Genomic DNA, 18920 nt, shown 5'->3' on the forward strand with positions numbered 1-18920 from the left:
TGAAGAATCTACTAAATTACCAGTTTAGTCAATCAACAATTCTACTTTTTCCTCCTCTTTGTGCTACCAAATCAATATTTTAGACCATGATTCCTTTCAACTCGTCTACTTGAGTCTGATTCTCCAAAATATGGTCAGAGTTATTGGTTTCTGATGAATATTTCATTTGTGCAGCTAAAACACTGGAGAATTCACTGTATATTGCATTAGCCTATGCAGTTTGTGCAGTTTGGCCTAAAATTGCAGTGCCTCTTGCAATCTTTGCAAACAAGATATCCATGGCTCCTCTCAAAAGGTACTAAGCTGCCTCCTTCCCAAGGCCCTGTTATGCTGAAGCAACTCCTTCCTTACACATTTCCAGCTTCCATAAAGAAGTAAGATTCCTATAAAGCAGCAAAATTATATTTAGGTTAGTAATTTGATCTATAAAAGAATGATGTGTCGAAAATTTTATAAAGTTGAAAATGTTACAAAACACAGCTAATCTGAAAAACCTATCAGGTTTTCCATCTTAGTTCTAGCTGTTTAGAAATAAGTAATTTTACAGGATTAAGTCTGAGGTAATGACCTGCTTTCTTTTAATCAGCCTTCTGCATTGTTCTATCTAATTTAGTAATCCAGATGGGAACAGCTTTGTGATAGGTTTTGATTTTCACTGTTGGATAATTAGAGCAGTCATTAATCTGTGAATCATGTAACATCCCATTTGGTTACTGTTTGTAGTAAAACAAAATTATTTGTACAAGTAATTAATGTAACCATCTAAGTATCAGAAAAGGAACCCTTTTGTATTTATAATGTACTTTATTAACTTGCTCAGAAATATTTATATGTTTATGGTATTCGTGACATGATCCCATAATGTGCACTGATCACGGATACTGAAATTGAATTTAGATCTTTGATTGAAAATGCAGCCCTTCTGAAAATTCTTGGAAGTTTTAAAGTGTTTTTCTAAATTTGTTTCGTAATATGAGCACCGCTGATTTGTATTATCCAGTCTGAAATGATGTTAGGACATTATCAGCTATGTCAGGTAGAATTACATATTTGTATGGAGATCAGACCAGATCACGGTGGCATACTTTTCACTGATGGTCATTAATAAACTGGATTTCAGCATCATCCTATCATCCATCACTATCCATTTTCACTGGACATTTTTTTTTGTTCAATTTCAGAACTTTCCATTGTGAACACAAATTATAATCTCCTTTATAATAGGATCTGGCATAGTGGATTAACTAGTCTGTAGTCTCTACAATGTCCACCTGAAGCATAGAAATAGGAGCAGGAGTAGCCCTATTTAACTCAATCATGAGTCTGAATAGACCAGGACTTTTTTATCAGGACAAATGGAGGCTGAATGATGACCTTATAGCAGTATATACAAGGGAGTAGGTAAGTTGCATGGTCAGTCTTTTTCCCAGAGTAGGAGAATCTGATAACTATAGGGTGTAGGTTTAAAGCGAGGAGAGAAAAATATAGTCGTGACCTGAGGAGTAACTTGGGTATATGGAACAAGCTGCCAGAGAAAGCTGTAAAAATGAGTTGTTTTGGAAAAAAGGAAGAGTTACATGCGTGTTGCACAACTCTTAAGTTTATTCTTTGTGCAATCCCATTAAAGTTTTCCAAGCTTTCTGTTATTGTACAGTATATTATATTATAGTGTATTGTATTGTTGTATATTTATAGTTTATTCCAACATTTTCTTATTAGATTAACTAATTTGTAATTCACCATATTCGCCATATTTTCTCTTCTCCTTTTATAAATTAAATCTGCTATCCTCTAATCTGTAGAAACTGTATTTGGATTAAATAAAACAATGAGATGACCAATGCATTCACTTTTTCTAGGGCCATGTCCTTTAATATTCTGGGTTGTAAATTAACAGAGCTTGGGGATTTGTCAGCCTTCTACTGAATTGATTTGTCCTTCATTATTGCTTTACTCACACTAATTTCCTTTAATTCCTTGCTCTATCCCATTCCTAATGTATTTAAGAGATTATTTGCACCCTCCATTGTGAAGATAGAGCCTAGAACATAGACATCTCCAGCACGTTACAGGCCCTTTGGCCCACAATGTTATGCCAACCATGTAGCTTATTCCAGAAGCTGCCTAGAATTTCCTTACTGCATAGCCGTCTATTTTTCTAAGCTCCACGTACCTAAGAGGCTCCACCACCATCACTGGCAGTACACTCCACGCACCCACCACTCTCTGTGTGAAAAACATACCCCTGACATCCTCTCTGTACCTACTTCCAAGCACTTTAAAACTATGTCCACTCGTGTTAGACCAAAGTATTTGTTGAATTGTTCTGCTACGTTTTTGCTCCCAATCATAATTTGCATCTACATTTTCCTGCACAGACATTCACATATTTGCAGAAGCTTTAACAATCGGGTTTTATTTTCTGTGTAAGATTACTCTTGTACTCTGTTCATCTCTCATCCAACCCTTCCTACAAGCTTTAGGTTCTTCTTTGATGAATTGCAAAATACTCCCAATCCATACTGATAATTTTTTCTGGCCATTTTTTAGCCTGCTCCATAGATCTAATACTATTGCTAATGCCCTTCTTAAGCTATAATTGAGTTGCTTTCCTGATTTATTTTTGAACCAGACAGGAATGAATGACTGAATTTTGAAACAGCTGCTGAAGCTGGTAATCTAGAATAAAAATATCCCAGTAGGCCAGACTATGCACAATTAACTCGAAGAAACTTAGGCTGATTTTACTTATTATTTTGCATTATTTTGCCCTATTAGTGAAATACCCTTTGTTTCTTCATATCACCCCACCTTTTCCTCTACCTTGACTAGGCAGTTTTCTCTTTTTATGTGATAAAGGGTACAGACCTGACATTTTAACAGCTTCTCTTTCGAGAGATGCTGCCAGACCTGTGGCCTGACTTGTATATTTTAATATTTTCAACTTCCCATACAGTGTCAACTCATTAATTTCTCTGGATCTTTCACAGCTATAGATTCAGGAGTCTAGTTTCTAAATTTACTCTTGTATTCTCCATCCGAACTAAGAATTCTATCATACCAAGGTTATTCTTCCCTAAGGAAGCATAAGAAAATTGTTATTTTTTTCTTTCTCATTGTAGTCTAGGACAATCTGTCTCCAGTTAAGCTGTATTGATCTAAACATTCAGAATCAGGTTTTCTGTCATCAACATTAGTCATGAAATTTGTTTTGTGGTAGCAGTACAGTGTGGGCATAACAAATAGCATAAGTTTACAATTACAAATAAATTGTGCAAAGAGGAATAGTGATGTATGCTTATGGGTTCAAGGACCATTCAGAAATCTGATAGTAGAGGGGAAGATGCTGTTCCCGTCCTGAAACAAAAGCTGCAGAATCTGGGCCTCTGCACCTCCCTCTGCAACTGGATCTTCGACTTCCTAACCGGAAGACCACAGTCTGTGGGGATCGGAAATAACATCTCCACCTCGCTGACGATTAACACTGGCACTCCACAGAGATGTGTGCTTAGCCCACTGCTCTACTCTCTCTACACCCTATAGTTCAAACAGCATCTATAAATTTGCTGATGATGCAACCATTATTGGCAGAATTTCAGATGGTGATGAAAGGGCGAACAGGAGCGAGGTATACCAGCTAGTTGAGTGATGTCACATCAACAACCTTGCGCTCAACATCAGCAAGACCAAACAGCTGATTGTGGACTTCAGGAAGAGTAAGATGAAGGAACATATACCAATCCTCATAGAGGAATCAGAATTGGAGAGAGTGAGCAGTTTCAAGTTCCTAGTCTCAATATCTCCGAGGAATTAACCTGGATGCAACATATTGATGCAGCTATTAAAAAGGCAAGGCAGCTGCTACACTTCATTGGGAGTTTGAGAAGATTTGGTTTGTCAAATGAAACACTCAGAGACTACTACAGATGTACCATGGAGAGCATTCTGACTGGATGATCACCTTCTGGTATGGCAAAGGGGGCATGGCTACTGCACAAGATCGAAATAAGTTGCAGAAACTTGTAAATTTAGTCATTTCTATCATGGGTACCAGCCCCCATAGCATCCAAGACATCTTCAAGGAGCAGTGCCTTAGGAAGGCGGTGTCCATCATTAAGGATTCCCACTGCTCAGGATATGACCTCTTCACACTGTTACTGTCCGGAAGGAGATATAGTATCACACACTTGGTGATTCAGGAACAGCTTCTTCCCCTCTACCATCTGATTTCCAAATGGACGTTGAACCTATGAACACTAGCTCACTACTTTTTCATTTCTGTTGTTTTCCACTACTTATTTCAACTTTGCTATTTAATAGACATACAGATACTTAACGTAACAGTTTTTTCACCATATTTATTTATCACATATTACACTGTACTGTTGCCATAAAGTTAACAAATTTCATGACTTATGCCAGTGATATTAAATCTGATTCTGTTTCTGATATTTAAATGATAAGTGTGGGTCTTCAGGCTCTTGTACAGCCTCCCTGAAGGTAGTAATTAATAAGAGGACATGTCTGGGATGGTGAGGGTCCTTAGTGATGAACATCGCTTTCTTGAGGCACTATCTTATGAAGTGGTGGGGAGGCTTGTGCCCGTGATGGAGCTGGGTGAGTCTACAACCCTTTGAACCCTCTAATGATTCTGTTCATCAGCACCTCTATACAAGACGGTGATGGAACAAGTCAGAATGTTATGTGTGGTACATCTGCTAGAATCTTTGGTAGAACAGCAGTGCAGCATAGCAGTTAGCATAATGACATTATGGTGCCAGGGACCTGGGTTCAGTTCTGTCGCTGCCTGCAAGGATTTTGTATGTTCTTACCATAGCTGCATGGGTTTCTTCCAGATGCTCTAGTTCACTCCCGTACGTGTTAGGAGTTTAATTGGTCAAATGGGATTAATTGGTAGTGTGGGCTTGTTAAGCTAGATGAAGCAGTTACCATGTTGTTTCTCAAAATAAAATAAAAACCATATCTCTGCAAAATCCTCATGAAGAATAGCTGCTGGTGCATTTGTCCTGAGTGCATCGATATGGTGCAGATACAAACCTGAAACAAATATCTCCCAACTACCCCTTCCTAAAGTTCACAATCAGTTTATAGGTCTTGTTACCGTTGAGTCACCACTTAACTAGCCAGTCAATTTCACACTTTGTGCCTCCTCATTGCCACCAACACTAAAGTCCTCGGTCAATGTGTAGATGACATTTGAGCAGTGCCTAGGCACACAGTCATGAGTGTAGAGAAAGTAGAGCAGTGGCCTAAATGGGCATTTTTGATATGTGCCTGTGTTGATTATCAGCAAGGAGGAGATGTTGTCATTAGTCTGTATTAACTGTGAAGAATCTATCCAATTGCAGAGAGATCCAGGCTTTGATCCTTGTTGATTGTATTGAAGGTACATCCCAGGAATTTATCCTTCACAGCATTATTTCTGAATTGATTTGACCAATCATTTACTAGATTATAGTTACTCACTGTTACTGTTGTACTGTATTTGTGTATTTCTCTAGTTTTCTGTTTACTTCCACTTCCTACGTTAACAGTACTCTTTAGGAACTTATGGACAACATCCACTAACCTCTTCTGTCATTTGGAGTTTCTTACCCATACAAATTCCACATTTTGATATTCTAAGCCAAAACCCATCTTCACCATTGCATTTTAACATCATAATCTCACTTTTTTTCTTTTAGCCTGTCCTCCCTAAGTATTAAATATTCCTACAAGTTAATTTCCCATCCTTGGTTATCTTGTAGCCACGTCTCCATTATAGTATCAATCAGTGTGTTATTTCATTTATTGTACTGCAAGCATTCCGGGCACTGAGGCATAATGCCATTACTCTTATGATTTTAACATAATTAGTCCTCTTTGCTTTTTATCTGCACTAAGGCCCTAAGTGCCACTTGTCTTTGTTTTCTCTGCTTTTCCATATTTGATTCTACTTTTCCGTCTTTCATTTATTTTGATGTTTCTCCTTCCCTGTCTATGCTCAGGTTCCTCACCTCCTGCCAGTCTAATTAAATTCTCCAGCACAAAACTAGTAAATACCTCCGCACCCCTTATTGAGTCTGTTAGTGCTGGTCCTGATACTGCCCAAGTGTGATCCGTCTAATTAGTAGTGATCTCACATCCCCCAGATTCAGTGCTGAAATCCTACGAGGATCTACCTTCTCCAGCATTTCAAAACTTGAACAAGTGTTGAGACCTTGGTTTAAGATCATCACACAAGTATGATTAAATGTCAGTTCAGAATAACTTGGGTCTTATGATTTATTACTTGAACCCAAAATGTTTCTACCCCACGATCTCAGGTAGCCAACTGTTTCAAGCTTGCACTCTTGAAAAGAATACAAATTTTGCATTCTCCACAGCATTTTCTCAAGATTACTTGATGGATATTGAATCTGTAGTATACTGACTTCATATGAAGATAAAAATACTTTGCAATTTTTCACATTTTCCTTGACTGTTGGTTTGTTGGAATTTTGGCCAGAGAACAAACGGTTAACAGTAAGGACAGCAGTTTCAGCCGAGAGGTAGTTTCTTTGACAATGTAGCACCTGCTCGATGCGAAGTTGAGTGTTTAAATGATTTAATAACACATAAATGGATAAGCTTTCTAAGTTTATTGAGTGCTGCCACTATTTGTCATGCTAATAATATTCATTTCTTCATTTTACATTGACCCACAGAGAAGCTTTTTACCATAACAAAATATAGATTTGTTGAAGTATGGAGAGTGGCCATACTGTTTTGAATATTAGTGCAGTTGGTTTTGTTCCCTCGCCCTTTCCATTCCTTTCATATACTTATTGAATTTTGTTTGGAAAAACTGCTATTGATTCTACTTCCATGATCTTTGAGACAGGAAATGTTAAATTACAAGTATCTGCTGTGAGAAAGAATGTTTCTTCATCTCACCTTAAATCTGCCTCCTTGTTTTCCACCTTCAACTAATGGAAAAAATCTTTATTGAGTCAATTTATTTTCTGATCACATCACCTCTGCTGTACGGAGAAAAACTCCAGCTTTTTCATCCTGCCTGCATAAGTCATCTCTGGGACCATTCTGACAAATCCTTTGTCCATCCCTTCCAAGGCTAGACACTTTTTAAAAATTGTGTCTGGAAATGGACACAGTATCTGTGGTTGAATCAGTGTTTCATAGGAGTTCATAAGAACTTGGCATCTCTTCAGCATTTTCAAACTCTTTTCTCTGCTTATTCTACCACCTTTAAATATTTGTGCATCTATATATCTATGTCTTTTTAAAGCTTCACCACATACTCTTTGGACCAGGTATTCCCCTTCTTTCTCAAGGAGGCTTTGACTGCACCCTTGAGGAGTTTTTTTTTGTACACGCACAACTCTCTCACCATATGGCAGTTTAAATGAACAATGCCTAATGGAGCCAGCTAGTTTAATTGGAACCTCAGTGCTGGAAGTATCGGCCTGGTAACACTGGTTCTCTTATCCTTTCTTTGGATTTGGAGGATCTGTGATCTCAGTCTCTGAGACTGATGTGAGAGTATCCGTCAGTAGGGTGCATCCGTGGTAAGCATCTGGCCCAGGTGGCATACTTGGCCAAGTACTGAAAACCGTGTTAGTCAAGTGCCTAGAGTGCTTACGTACATCTTCAACCTCTCACTTCGGCAGCCTGAGGTATCTATCTGCTTCAAGTTGCCATCAATTATACTGGTGCCCAAGAAGAATGTGGTAACCTGCTCCAATGACTATTGTCAGTAGCACTTGCGTACGTCCACTGTAATGAGAGGTTGGTCACAAAACATATCAACTCCTGCCTTAGGAGTGAGCTGAACCTGTTCCAATTTGCCTACCATGACAACAGGTCAACAGCAGATGCCATTTCATTGGTTCTTCCCTCAGCTCATGGGCACCTGGACAATGAAGATGCCTATGTCAGGTTGTTTTTCATTGACTACAGCTCAGCATTCAACACTATCATTTCCTTGAAACACATTACTATGCTCTGAGACCTGGGTTTCAGTACAAGTGGGTCCTCAGTTTCCTAACTGGCAGACCCCAGTTAGTACAGGTTGGCAACAGCATCAGCTCCACATTCACCATAATGCTGTGTGCTTATCCCCATGCTCTACTTACTTTAAACTTACGATGGTGTAGCTAAGTACAACTCCAACACTGTATTTAACTTCGCTGATGACACTGCTGATGTTGGCTGAATCAGGGAGGGAGATTGGTTGAGTGATGCAATAACTACAACTTCTCACACAACATCAACAGAATCGAAGAGCTGATTATCAACTACAGGAGGAAGAAGCCATAGGTCCATGGGCCGGTTCTCATCGGGGGATCAAAGGTTTAGAGAGTCAATAGCTTTCATTACCTTGGTGTTATGTCGGAGGATCTGCGCTGGGACCAGCACACAAGTGTTATCACAGACTTTCTGAAAAGTTCTATAGATGAACAGTGAAGAGTACCCTAACTGATTACATCACAGCCCAGGGATCAAAAATGCTACAGTGAGGGGACGTCACGTGATGACGTAGGATCGAGACGCTGGAACTCAGCTCTCCCTTAAAAAAATCAATAAATTAATGTTTAAGTGAAGAAAAGTTAGTCAATACTTTCTAAAAGTTACTTATAAACTACTCTGGATTGTTTCAAGCTATGCCTCAAAAACAGAAGATGAAGAAAACCATTACTGGGAAGACAAAGCAACTTGGAGCAGAACCGAGGCCCACTTCTACCAAAGAACTGCGGACTCAGGTACATTATACCACCGGCGATACGGAACAGGAAACTGCAGCAACATCGGACATTCCTGAAGGAAAAGACCAACGAGAACTACGCAAGCGTGAAGCAAGGAGCATGCGCAAATGGGAGCAACCAGAACCACAAAGCCCAGATACGACTGCAACTGAAAGTGAAAGTGACTCTGAGGGAGAGTCAAATTCTCTGGAAAGATCAGACGGAGATGGAGATAAAAGTTCTTCTGGAAATATAGAAAAGACTTTGAGGCAAATAATGCGTAAATTAGGCACAGTAAAAGTAATCAAAAAGTAATTAAAAGTAATCAAAAAGAAAAAAGAAAAAATGATAAAAATGGAGATTATGTTTGATAAAATGACAAAGACAGGAAAAATGGAAAAGAGAATTATAGACTTGGAAACTACAACAAAAGACATGGTTGAAAGAATGAACAAAATGGAAGATGAGAATACTGCTTGGACATCAGAAAGAAAACAATTTATGGAAAAAATTGATAAGCTTGAAAATTTTAGTAGACGAAACAATATTAAAATTGTTGGACTTAAAGAAGATGAAGAAGGTGATGATCCAATAAGTTTTTTTCAAAAATGGATCCCTGAAAAATTGGAAATGGAAAGAGAAACTCCAATTGAGATAGAAAGGGCTCACAGAACCTTAAGGTCAAGACCTCAACCTGATCAAAATCCACGATCAATTTTGATAAAATGCTTAAGATACCAAGATAAAGAAAAGATCCTGAAGGCGACTGCCCGAAGAGCCAAAAATAGAAACGGGCCATTGATGATAGCAGGGAAACCAGTTCTTTTTTATCCTGATGTAAGTTATAACCTTTTGAAGAGAAAGAAGGAATTTAACCCAGCGAAAAAAGCCTTATGGGAAAAAGGTTATAAATTTATAATGCGTCACCCAGCAACATTGATAATTTTTTTGAAGGAGGGAAAAAGAAGATATTTTCCGATTATCAAGAAGCGGAGGTGTTCGCACAAGAACTTCCATCTAGTGGCTAATTATACATAGAGACTTCCAAACGTAATGGATTAAAGATGAAGATAGAGACAGTGAACGGAAGTGATGGACATTTAAGGATAATATAGAGGAGTAAAGCAAAATTTTAGAAACACTAATTGAGAATAGTATTTTTTTTCTTCTTATGTATATACTTTTTCATGTTGTGGGGGGGCTGGGGAGCTTTGGACCGGTTTCTGCGGGATTCACGTGTGTAATCATGGCGATTGCCATGACCCGTACAACAGAGGGGGGTAATGTTGTGTTTTTTTCACAATATTAGTAGGGGGGTATTTTGTTTTTGTCTTTATATTCTATTTTTCTTCTATCTTTCTGCCTGGATGATTGGTGGGGACACACATAGCAACATGGAGAATTTCAAAAAGATTTCCCAAGATACCAAGAAAGTTGAAAGATTAGGTATTATTATAGCTTGGAGTAACATAATTAAAAATAATGACTAATTTACTGAATTTTTTAAGTTTTAATGTTAATGGACTTAATGGACCGGTAAAAAGAAAAAGAATTCTAACATACATTTAAAAAATGAAAATAGATATAGCTTTTTTACAAGAAACACATTTAACAGATAAAGAACATCAGAAATTAAAAAGAGACTGGGTTGAAAGTGTTATTGCAGCTTCATTTAATTCAAAGGCGAGAGGAGTTGCAATTTTGGTTAATAAAAATTTTCCAATTAAAATACAAAACGTATTAATTGATTCGGCGGGGAGATTCGTAATTATACATTGTCAAATTTTTTCAGAACTATGGACTCTTATGAATATTTATGCACCAAATGAAAATGATGTAAAATTTATACAAGAGGTCTTTTTGAATTTGGCTAACGCACATGACAAAATATTAACAGGTGAAGATTTTAACTTTTGTCTAGATCCAGTTTTAGATAGATCAACAAAGGTGGTCACAAAATCAAAAGTAGTAAAATTAACTCTATCATTGATGAAAGATTTAAACTTGATTGATATATGGAGAAGAATTAATCCAAAAGAAAGAGATTACTCATTTTATTCAAATAGACATAAAACATATTCAAGGATAGATTTTTTCCTATTATCAATGAATATTCAAGATAGAGTGAAAAATGTGGAATATAAAGCGAGAATATTGTCAGATCATTCTCCTTTGATAATGACAATGATAATGACAGATAAAGAGGAATCAATTTATAGATGGAGATTTAATTCAATGTTACTAAAACGTCAAGATTTTTGTGATTTTATGAAAAAGCAGATTCAGTTCTTTTTAGATACAAATTCACATTCAGTTGATAAATTCATATTGTGGGAAGCAATGAAGACATACTTGAGAGGTCAGATAATAAGTTATACTTCTAAAATTAAGAAGGAATATATGATAGAAATAGATCAATTGGAAAAAGAGATTACAAAATTAGAAAAAGAATCTCAAAGAAATATGACAAGAAAAATGAAGACAACTTATTAATAAGAAGTTGCAATATAATACACTCCAGACATATCGAACAGAAAAAGCAATTATGAGAATTAAACAGAGATATTATGAACTAGGTGAAAGATCACATAAGGTCCTTGCATGGCAGTTAAAAACAGACCAGACTTCTAAAACAATAAATGCAATTCGAACAAGAGTAAATAAAACTACTTATAAACCTTTAGAAATTAATGAAACTTTTAAGAATTTTTATTCTGAGTTGTATAAATCAGAATCACAAAATGATAATGTCAAGATAGAAAGATTTTTATCACAAATAACTCTTCCAAAAATGCTGCAGTAAGTGGTGCATACAACTCAGTCCAACACAACAAAACCTACCCCACCATTGAGTCCATTTATATGGAGGACTACTACAAGTAAGCAGCATCTGTTGTCAAGGATCTCTACTGTCCAGTCCGCGCCCTGCTCTCTGGACTAACATTGGGCAGAAAGTACAGAAGCCTTAGATCCCACATCACCAGGTTCAGGAACAGTTATTATCCTATAATCATCAGGCCCCTGAAATGGCATGGATAACTTCATCTACCACTTCTCTCATATGATAATATCTATAACCTGTAGATTTACTTTTTCTTTACTGCTCATGTTCTATTATTTTTATTTGCTATTTGTCTTCTTTTGCACATTGGTTGCGTGTTAGTCCTTGTCTGTTTATGTGTAGATTTTTGTAAAATTCAGTTGTATTTTTTTCCTGTAAATGCCTGCAAGAAAATGAATTTCAAGGTAGTGTATGGTAACATTATACATACTTTGATAATAAACTTACTTTAAACTTTGAACTTGCCAATTTTCTTGCAATCTATCCATGTTTACCATACTTTAGTTTCATGCCTTGATTAATTTGGCAATTTTTAAAATCTCACTCCATATGTGATTGTACTTAATACATTCTAACTTTTCCTTACTAGGCAATGGCAGTAAAGGACTCTCTGCCTATGAACTACTACACTGTTTTCCACACCATTCAACCACTGCTGACAAAAGATTGTATTATTGTTTCTGAGGGTGCCAACACCATGGACATTGGCCGTACCATCCTCCCTAACTACTTGCCAAGGCATAGGTAATTACCATCATAATAATATCAAGGTTACTTAATAGAAAACTTCAGAAAGTTGCAGAATATTTAATTTAACTTTTGTACCTCTACAAAACTCCCAATATTTTGTCCCAATGTTTCACATTAAAAGAAGTTTCAAAGAATGCAAATGATTGTATCCAAGAAGTTTTACATATTCTCAAAAGATGTTGTCATGCATAGAAATACTATACTGGGGGCACACATTCACTCACACTTGGGTTGCAGCTACCAAAGTGCATTTCTTGTCACATTCTTGGAGATACATTCTCTGATGACTTTTGATTTCAACTAATTAATACTTAAAGGAGATAGGGAATTGATGTGATTAAATGGATGCTACAAGAAATGTTAACCTAAACACCAAGTACAGTGTTTGCTGAACATCTGAAAACTGGAAAATAATGGAAATAATGATTTCAGTTCACATCAGTTGAAGAAACAATTTCATTTATAATTTTTCAGCTGTGAAAGCCAAGTTATTATGTATTTTTAAAGCAGAGGTTGATGGATTCTTGATTAGTAAGGGAATCAAAGATTATGGGAATAGGGTTTAGAGGGATATCAGCCATGATGGGCAAACTTGAGGATCCAAATGGACTAATTCTTCTCCTATGTCTTATGGTCTTTTGCTCTGAACTCCTTGAGAAAGGTCATTTTATTTGTCCTTCTCTCCTGTGGCGTACTCTTTGCAAACAGAGAATACAATCCCAGTCCAAGGGTATGACATTCAAAAATGATTTGTTCACTAGATGTGGATGCTGATGAACAGACCTGCGTTTATTAACCATCCCTAATTACCTTTAAACTGTGGAGGCTGACAGGATCAACCACATTGGCTGGGCCTGGATTTACATGTAGACCATACTAGGGAAGGCCTGTGGATTTTCTTTCTTGAAGAACATTCATGAAGTAGTTTACAACCATCTGATAGCTTAATGAGTATTGTGATGAAGAACAGGCTTTATTTTGAATTCCTCATTTAATTTAATTTGTATCCCTCGGTAGTCCAATACTCTAGTTGCTGTCCAGTAATTTAACCGGCATGTGCTGACGTTTGGGAAGCATTGTGCAGTTTGGAGGTTATTTGCCACTCATCAATTATACCAAACTGTGAAGGTGTGTGAAGGAGCAAATATTGACAAATATTGCAACATAATTCAAGAAACAAGACTGGAAATTAAATGCATTTTAACAAAGATGCAAATGAGATATACTCAGGTCAAAAAAATCAAACCACTTTTAGTATCTTAGAAAATATGAAGGTGATCAAGATGGGTAAGCAAAGGGGTCAAAGGACATTGGTGAACAAGCCCTTAAAGAAATCCCACATAAAAGTGGTAGAAAAGCCACGGAAAGTGTTAGATGCTAATTTAAATTGTGATTATAAATTTGAGATTAACAATTCTTGCAGGATGTGGAACTAAGAGTGGAGACATGATAAAGATGAGTAATAATCTGATTAAAGGGAAAGCAAATTTGAGATGTTGAACTGTTATTCCAGTACTGCTGTACAATTTCTTTATAATGTTGTTGCTTTTCAGCACGTATCTAATTTGTGTTGTTGCCACTAAAACTGTGCAAAATTCCATCTGCTGCCTTTTCTTTTAGGTTGGATGCTGGCACTTTTGGTACCATGGGGGTAGGCCTAGGTTTTGCCATAGCTGCAGCGTTGATTGCCAAAGATCAGACTCCACGTCAACGTGTTGTCTGTATTGAAGGAGACAGTGCATTTGGGTTTTCTGGGATGGAAGTGGAGACCATGTGCAGGTAATGTATTTAACATGGAGCATATGAAAGAAACAATCTTTTGTATTGTTGTGTATGTATCAGTGCTGGCGTTGAGAAAGAGATTATTTACGTTTTCAATATTTATCAATTGTGAAAACCCAAGGCTGGAGGTTCAAAGTAAAATTAAAATGGTAACGTTAAAAATGATAAAGTTTAAAATTAAAATGTCATGAATTCATAAATAATGATTGTGCAACATCATAGTGGATTTTCAAGTGGTGAGACTATGGTAATTTCTTCAGTTTCTCTCTGGTGTATCCATTTCAGGACACTGTTTCTGTGGCTGATGAGGCCAGTGTGGGAACCACAGAGGAGAGAGAAGTGCTTGGTGGAGTGTGTGGGTGAGGAGCTTGGGAAGTGCTCCTTTTGCCACTGTTGCAGTGGTTCCTTGTGCTTCTGATCAATGGATTTGAGGTTTTCAATGCCACTCCCTTTTCTTTGCACCAGGGATTTCCACTCTTTCTCAAGGAGGCATTGACTACATCCTTGAAGAGTTTTCTTTGTCCACACACATATTTCTCACTAAGTGGCAGTTAAAATGAATGATATGACCTGCCTGTTGGAGCCATTTAGTTTAATTGGAACCTCAGTGCTGGAAGTGGTCTTGGGAGAGGATACTAACACTGGTTCCCTTATCCTTTCTTTGGATTTTGAAGATTTTGCAGAGATAGCATTGATGGTATCTCTCCAGTGCTTTGTAGTATCTGTTGTAGGTTATCCATATTTCAGAGCATACCTCAGGGTCCATTTCAGGGCAGAGATCATAGCTGCCTGGTAGTTTGTGAACTTCCTGCCAGGCTTGAAGTCTTGATCTTCAGACAGCTGAAGGCTGTGTTAGCACATTTGAGGACATTCAGTGAATATCATTGTCTGCTTTCATTGGAAGGTGGCTCCTGAGATATTTTTAAGTTAAGTGGCAGTGTGGTTTGTTTGGAGGATGCAGTGTGCTTCAGGGATATATAATCAGGTTATCGGAATGGCAGGGCCTTTTTAACTATTTGATTTTCAATGTGTATTTTTAACTTTGTGTCAATACTTAAGCATTTTATTTACTTGAATGTATTTTAATTGGTCCTGATTTTTCTGAAAACTCTGTCTGACATTGTTAAGTGATTTTGCTTTCTCACATTGCTTAAGCAGGAATCAATCATTATCTTACTAACATAAACAAAGCAAAAATCAGGGTCCAAGTCAATAGCAGCTCTAAGCAGCTGAGCAGGTTGACTCTGTGGTTAAGAAGGCATTTGTTGTGTTGGCCTTCATCAATCTTGGAATTGAATTTAGGAGCTGAGAGGTAACGTTACAGCTATATAGGACCCTGATCAGACCTCACTTGGATTACTGTGCTCACTTCTGGTCGCCTCACTATAGGAAGGATGTAGAAGCCATAGAAAAGGTGCAGAGGAGATTTACAAGGATGTTGCCTGGATTGGGGAACATGCCTTATGAGAATAGGTTGAGTGAACTCGGCCTTTTCTCCTTGGAGCGACGGAGGATGAGAGCTGACCTGATAGAGGTGTATAAGATGATAGCCATTGATCGTGTGGGTAGTCAGAGGCTTTTTCCCAGGGCTGAAATGGTTGTGACAAGAGGACACAGGTTTAAGGTGCTGGGGAGTACGTACAGAGGAGATGTCAGGGGTAAGTTTTTTACTCAGAGAGCGGTGAGTGCAGGGAATGGGCTGCTGGCAACGATGGTGGAGGCAGATACGATAGGGTCTTTTAAGAGACTTTTGGATAGGTACATGGGGCTTAGAAAAATAGAGGGCTATGGGTAAGCCTAGTAAATTCTAAGATTGAGACGTGTTCGACACAACTTAGTGGGCCAAAGGTTTTCTACGTTTCTATGAGTCAGAGTGGCTATTGAGATTTATTGCCTATTCACTCCAAACATGTCTGATCCTCTATTCTCAACATCAAATTTCTTACTCTTTTCCTCTGCCTTTTGATACATCCTTCTGTAATAATTGGCCACCACCACTTTCTGTGATGGATAATTCCATAGGTTCACACAGTTGAGTGAAGAGTCTGACCCAATATCCTGAGATATTGCCCCTATTTCTAGATGTCTCATCCTCCCTGTATCTAGCCGGTCAGGCTTTGTTGGAAGTTTCTACTGTACATTTCATGGAGATCTCTTATTTTTCTAATTTGTGCTGAATACAGACCTAGATAACCGAACCTCCCTCTGGACAGCAGCCCGATATTCCAGGTATCAGACTGGTGAACCTTTGTCCCTTATTGCACTTCTTAGTGCCTTTTCACCTTGATCTAGGCTGCTGGACTAATACTCATTTTGTCATGTCTTTTACAAATCCGTGTGAAGTCAGCTAACTCAGGTAAAGCCTTGCTTATGAAGTGAATAATAAGTCACAGTCAGCACATGAAACTTCTGGGGGAGAAAATGTAGTGAATTACCAAATTATTTTCTCATACAGTAGATTACTTTTCATCTCATGTATGCAAGACTTATAAAGCAGCAGTGCTGCATTTACTGCATGCAAAAAAAACAGACAAAATTTTCTGCTCAAAGGCATTTGTGTTCCCATACCAGGCCATAATGCAGCCAGTCAACACATTTTCCACTACACACCTATAGAAGTTTGCCAAGGTTTTTGAAAACATGTCTTATCTCCTTAGACTCCTGAAGAAGTAGAGGCATTGTCATGCTTCCTTTGCAATAATATTTATATCGTGGGACAAGGATAGGTCCTCTGATAATGTGACACCCAAGAATTTAAGGTTACTGACCCTCTCCATCTCTGGTGATTGCTGGCTCATGGGCCTCAGGTTTTCCTCTCCTGCAGTCTACAATCAGTTCCTTGGTCCTATTAACATTGAGTGACAGGTTTTATTTATTACACCACTCAGCCAAATTTTCAGTCTCCCTCCTGTATGCTGATTCATCACCACCTTTGATACAGCCCACAACAGTGGTGTCATTAGCGGGCTTGCTTAGGGTGCTGGAGCTGTACTTAGCTGCACAGTCATAGGTGTAAAGTGAGTAGAGCAGGGGCCAAGCACACATCCCTGTGGTGCTGCTGTGCTAATGGAGATTGTGGAGGAGATGTTTTCACAAGTGAAGACCCTGTTCCCCCTCAAGTCTTTCCTGCTATCAAATCTTAGCTGATCCGATCTTGACCTCAGCTCCACTTTCCTTCCTGTACCCTATAACTTTTGATTATTCTCTAGAGCAAAATTCTGTAAGTTAGTTCCCTAAGATGTTGGTGAGACCTAATTTGGAGTATTGTGTGCAGTTTTGGTCACTTGCCTACAGGAAAGATGTCTGTAAGATTGAAAGAGTGCAGAGAAGATATACAAGGATGTTGATAGGACTCGATGATCTGAGTTATAAGGAAAGATTGAAAGGGACTTTATTCCCTTGATCATTGGAGAATAAGAGGAGATTTGATAGAGGTATACAAAATTATAAGTGGTATAGATAAGACATATGCAAGCAAGCTTTTTCCATTGGGGATAGGTGAGACTAGAACTGGAGGTCATGGGTTAAAGATGAAAGCTGAAATATTTAAGGGGAACATGAGGGGGAGCTACTTCACCCAGAGAGTGGTGGGAATGTGGAATGAGCTGCCAGCAGATGTGGTGGATGCAGGTTTGATGTCAATGTTTAAGATATTTTTGGATAGGTACATAATGGAAGGGCTTACTGTCTGGATGCAGGTCAGTGGGACTAGACAGGTTAATAGTTTGGCACTGACTTGATAGGCTGAATGGCCTTTTTCTGTGCTGTAGTGTTCTACTACTTTTTGTCTCTTTTAGGCCTTGAACATGGTTCAATCTCCATAACTCCATATAGAAAATTCTAATGGTTTACAACCCTCTGGGGGTGGGGTGTGGGAAGTTCTCCTGATCTATGTCTGAAGTCCGTTTTTGAATCTATTCTCCCTCAATCAAGAATCCCCATGTGAAGTAACATCTTCTCACCATCCACCTTGTCAAGCTATTGACTACACTCTACTAAACTTCAATTCTAATCTGTTTGTCCTATCCTAATTAGACAATTACTTCATTACAGAGATCAGTCCAGTGAATCTTCCTGTGCACTACCTCCTCTCCTCCATAAAAGTATGCTGTTACTCTTGCCTCTGTAAAATTGTGGAAAGACTCCTGAACAGATGACATCCAGATCCCTCTGCATAGCAGTATTCTGCAGTCTCTCTTTATTTAATTATTATTCTACTTTTGTATATTTACTATAAAGTGGGCGACCTTATAGTTCAGTACTCCACCTGGCAATTTTTTTTGATGGACATTTACTTCTTGTTTTTTTTGCTAAGCTTGCTTTCTGAACACAACTATCACTTCTAAGATCAAATACATATGTATCTGATCATGGATGGAAGTCAGTCTTCAATTCTTAAAATGGAAATGGAAAATAGTTATCAGCTTGAAGTTAAAACATAGCTTTTCATACAATCTCTGTATTTTGCAGATGCTCAGTCTATGCAGAAGCAGATACTAACTCACTGCACCTGGTTTATTATTGCTCAAGATGCAGTATGAACAATAGGTTGTTTCAAACAGACAAGCTGACTCTTAAGTTACTTAGTTCAAGGAAGTTTGCAGACCATATGGAGAATATTATTTAGCATATCAATAACTGTGTATATAGTTGAAATCAGAAATTAGTTTTACAGATCTTCATCTCCAAAAAACTGCTTTTAGATTATTTGTTTTAAAAGGATATCTGAGGAATTGTCATATGTGTGTTAAGTCACCCAAGTCAGAGAAAAAAAAAAGAGCAGTTGAAGTTTATTAGGAACG

The 18920-nt window shown here is 37.8% G+C and overlaps 1 protein-coding gene across 5 annotated transcripts in view; it reads left to right on the forward strand.

Annotated features, from left to right (window-relative positions):
• hacl1 (2-hydroxyacyl-CoA lyase 1) overlaps positions 1-18920 on the forward strand; it is a 113144-nt gene that overhangs the window by 61284 nt on the left and 32940 nt on the right. For all 5 annotated transcript variants that reach the window (XR_009512674.1, XM_059972366.1, XM_059972367.1 and 2 more), the window contains exons 13-14: positions 12176-12330; positions 13957-14115. Coding sequence is in view for 4 of the 5 variants with exons in the window: in XM_059972366.1 (XP_059828349.1) it covers positions 12176-12330; positions 13957-14115 (314 nt within the window). In the remaining variant the exon portion in view is untranslated. The remainder of the gene's footprint in view (positions 1-12175; positions 12331-13956; positions 14116-18920) is intronic.

Source organism: Hypanus sabinus, chromosome 6 (genome assembly GCF_030144855.1).
Source record: "Hypanus sabinus isolate sHypSab1 chromosome 6, sHypSab1.hap1, whole genome shotgun sequence".
NCBI classification, from domain to species: Eukaryota; Metazoa; Chordata; class Chondrichthyes; order Myliobatiformes; family Dasyatidae; genus Hypanus; species Hypanus sabinus.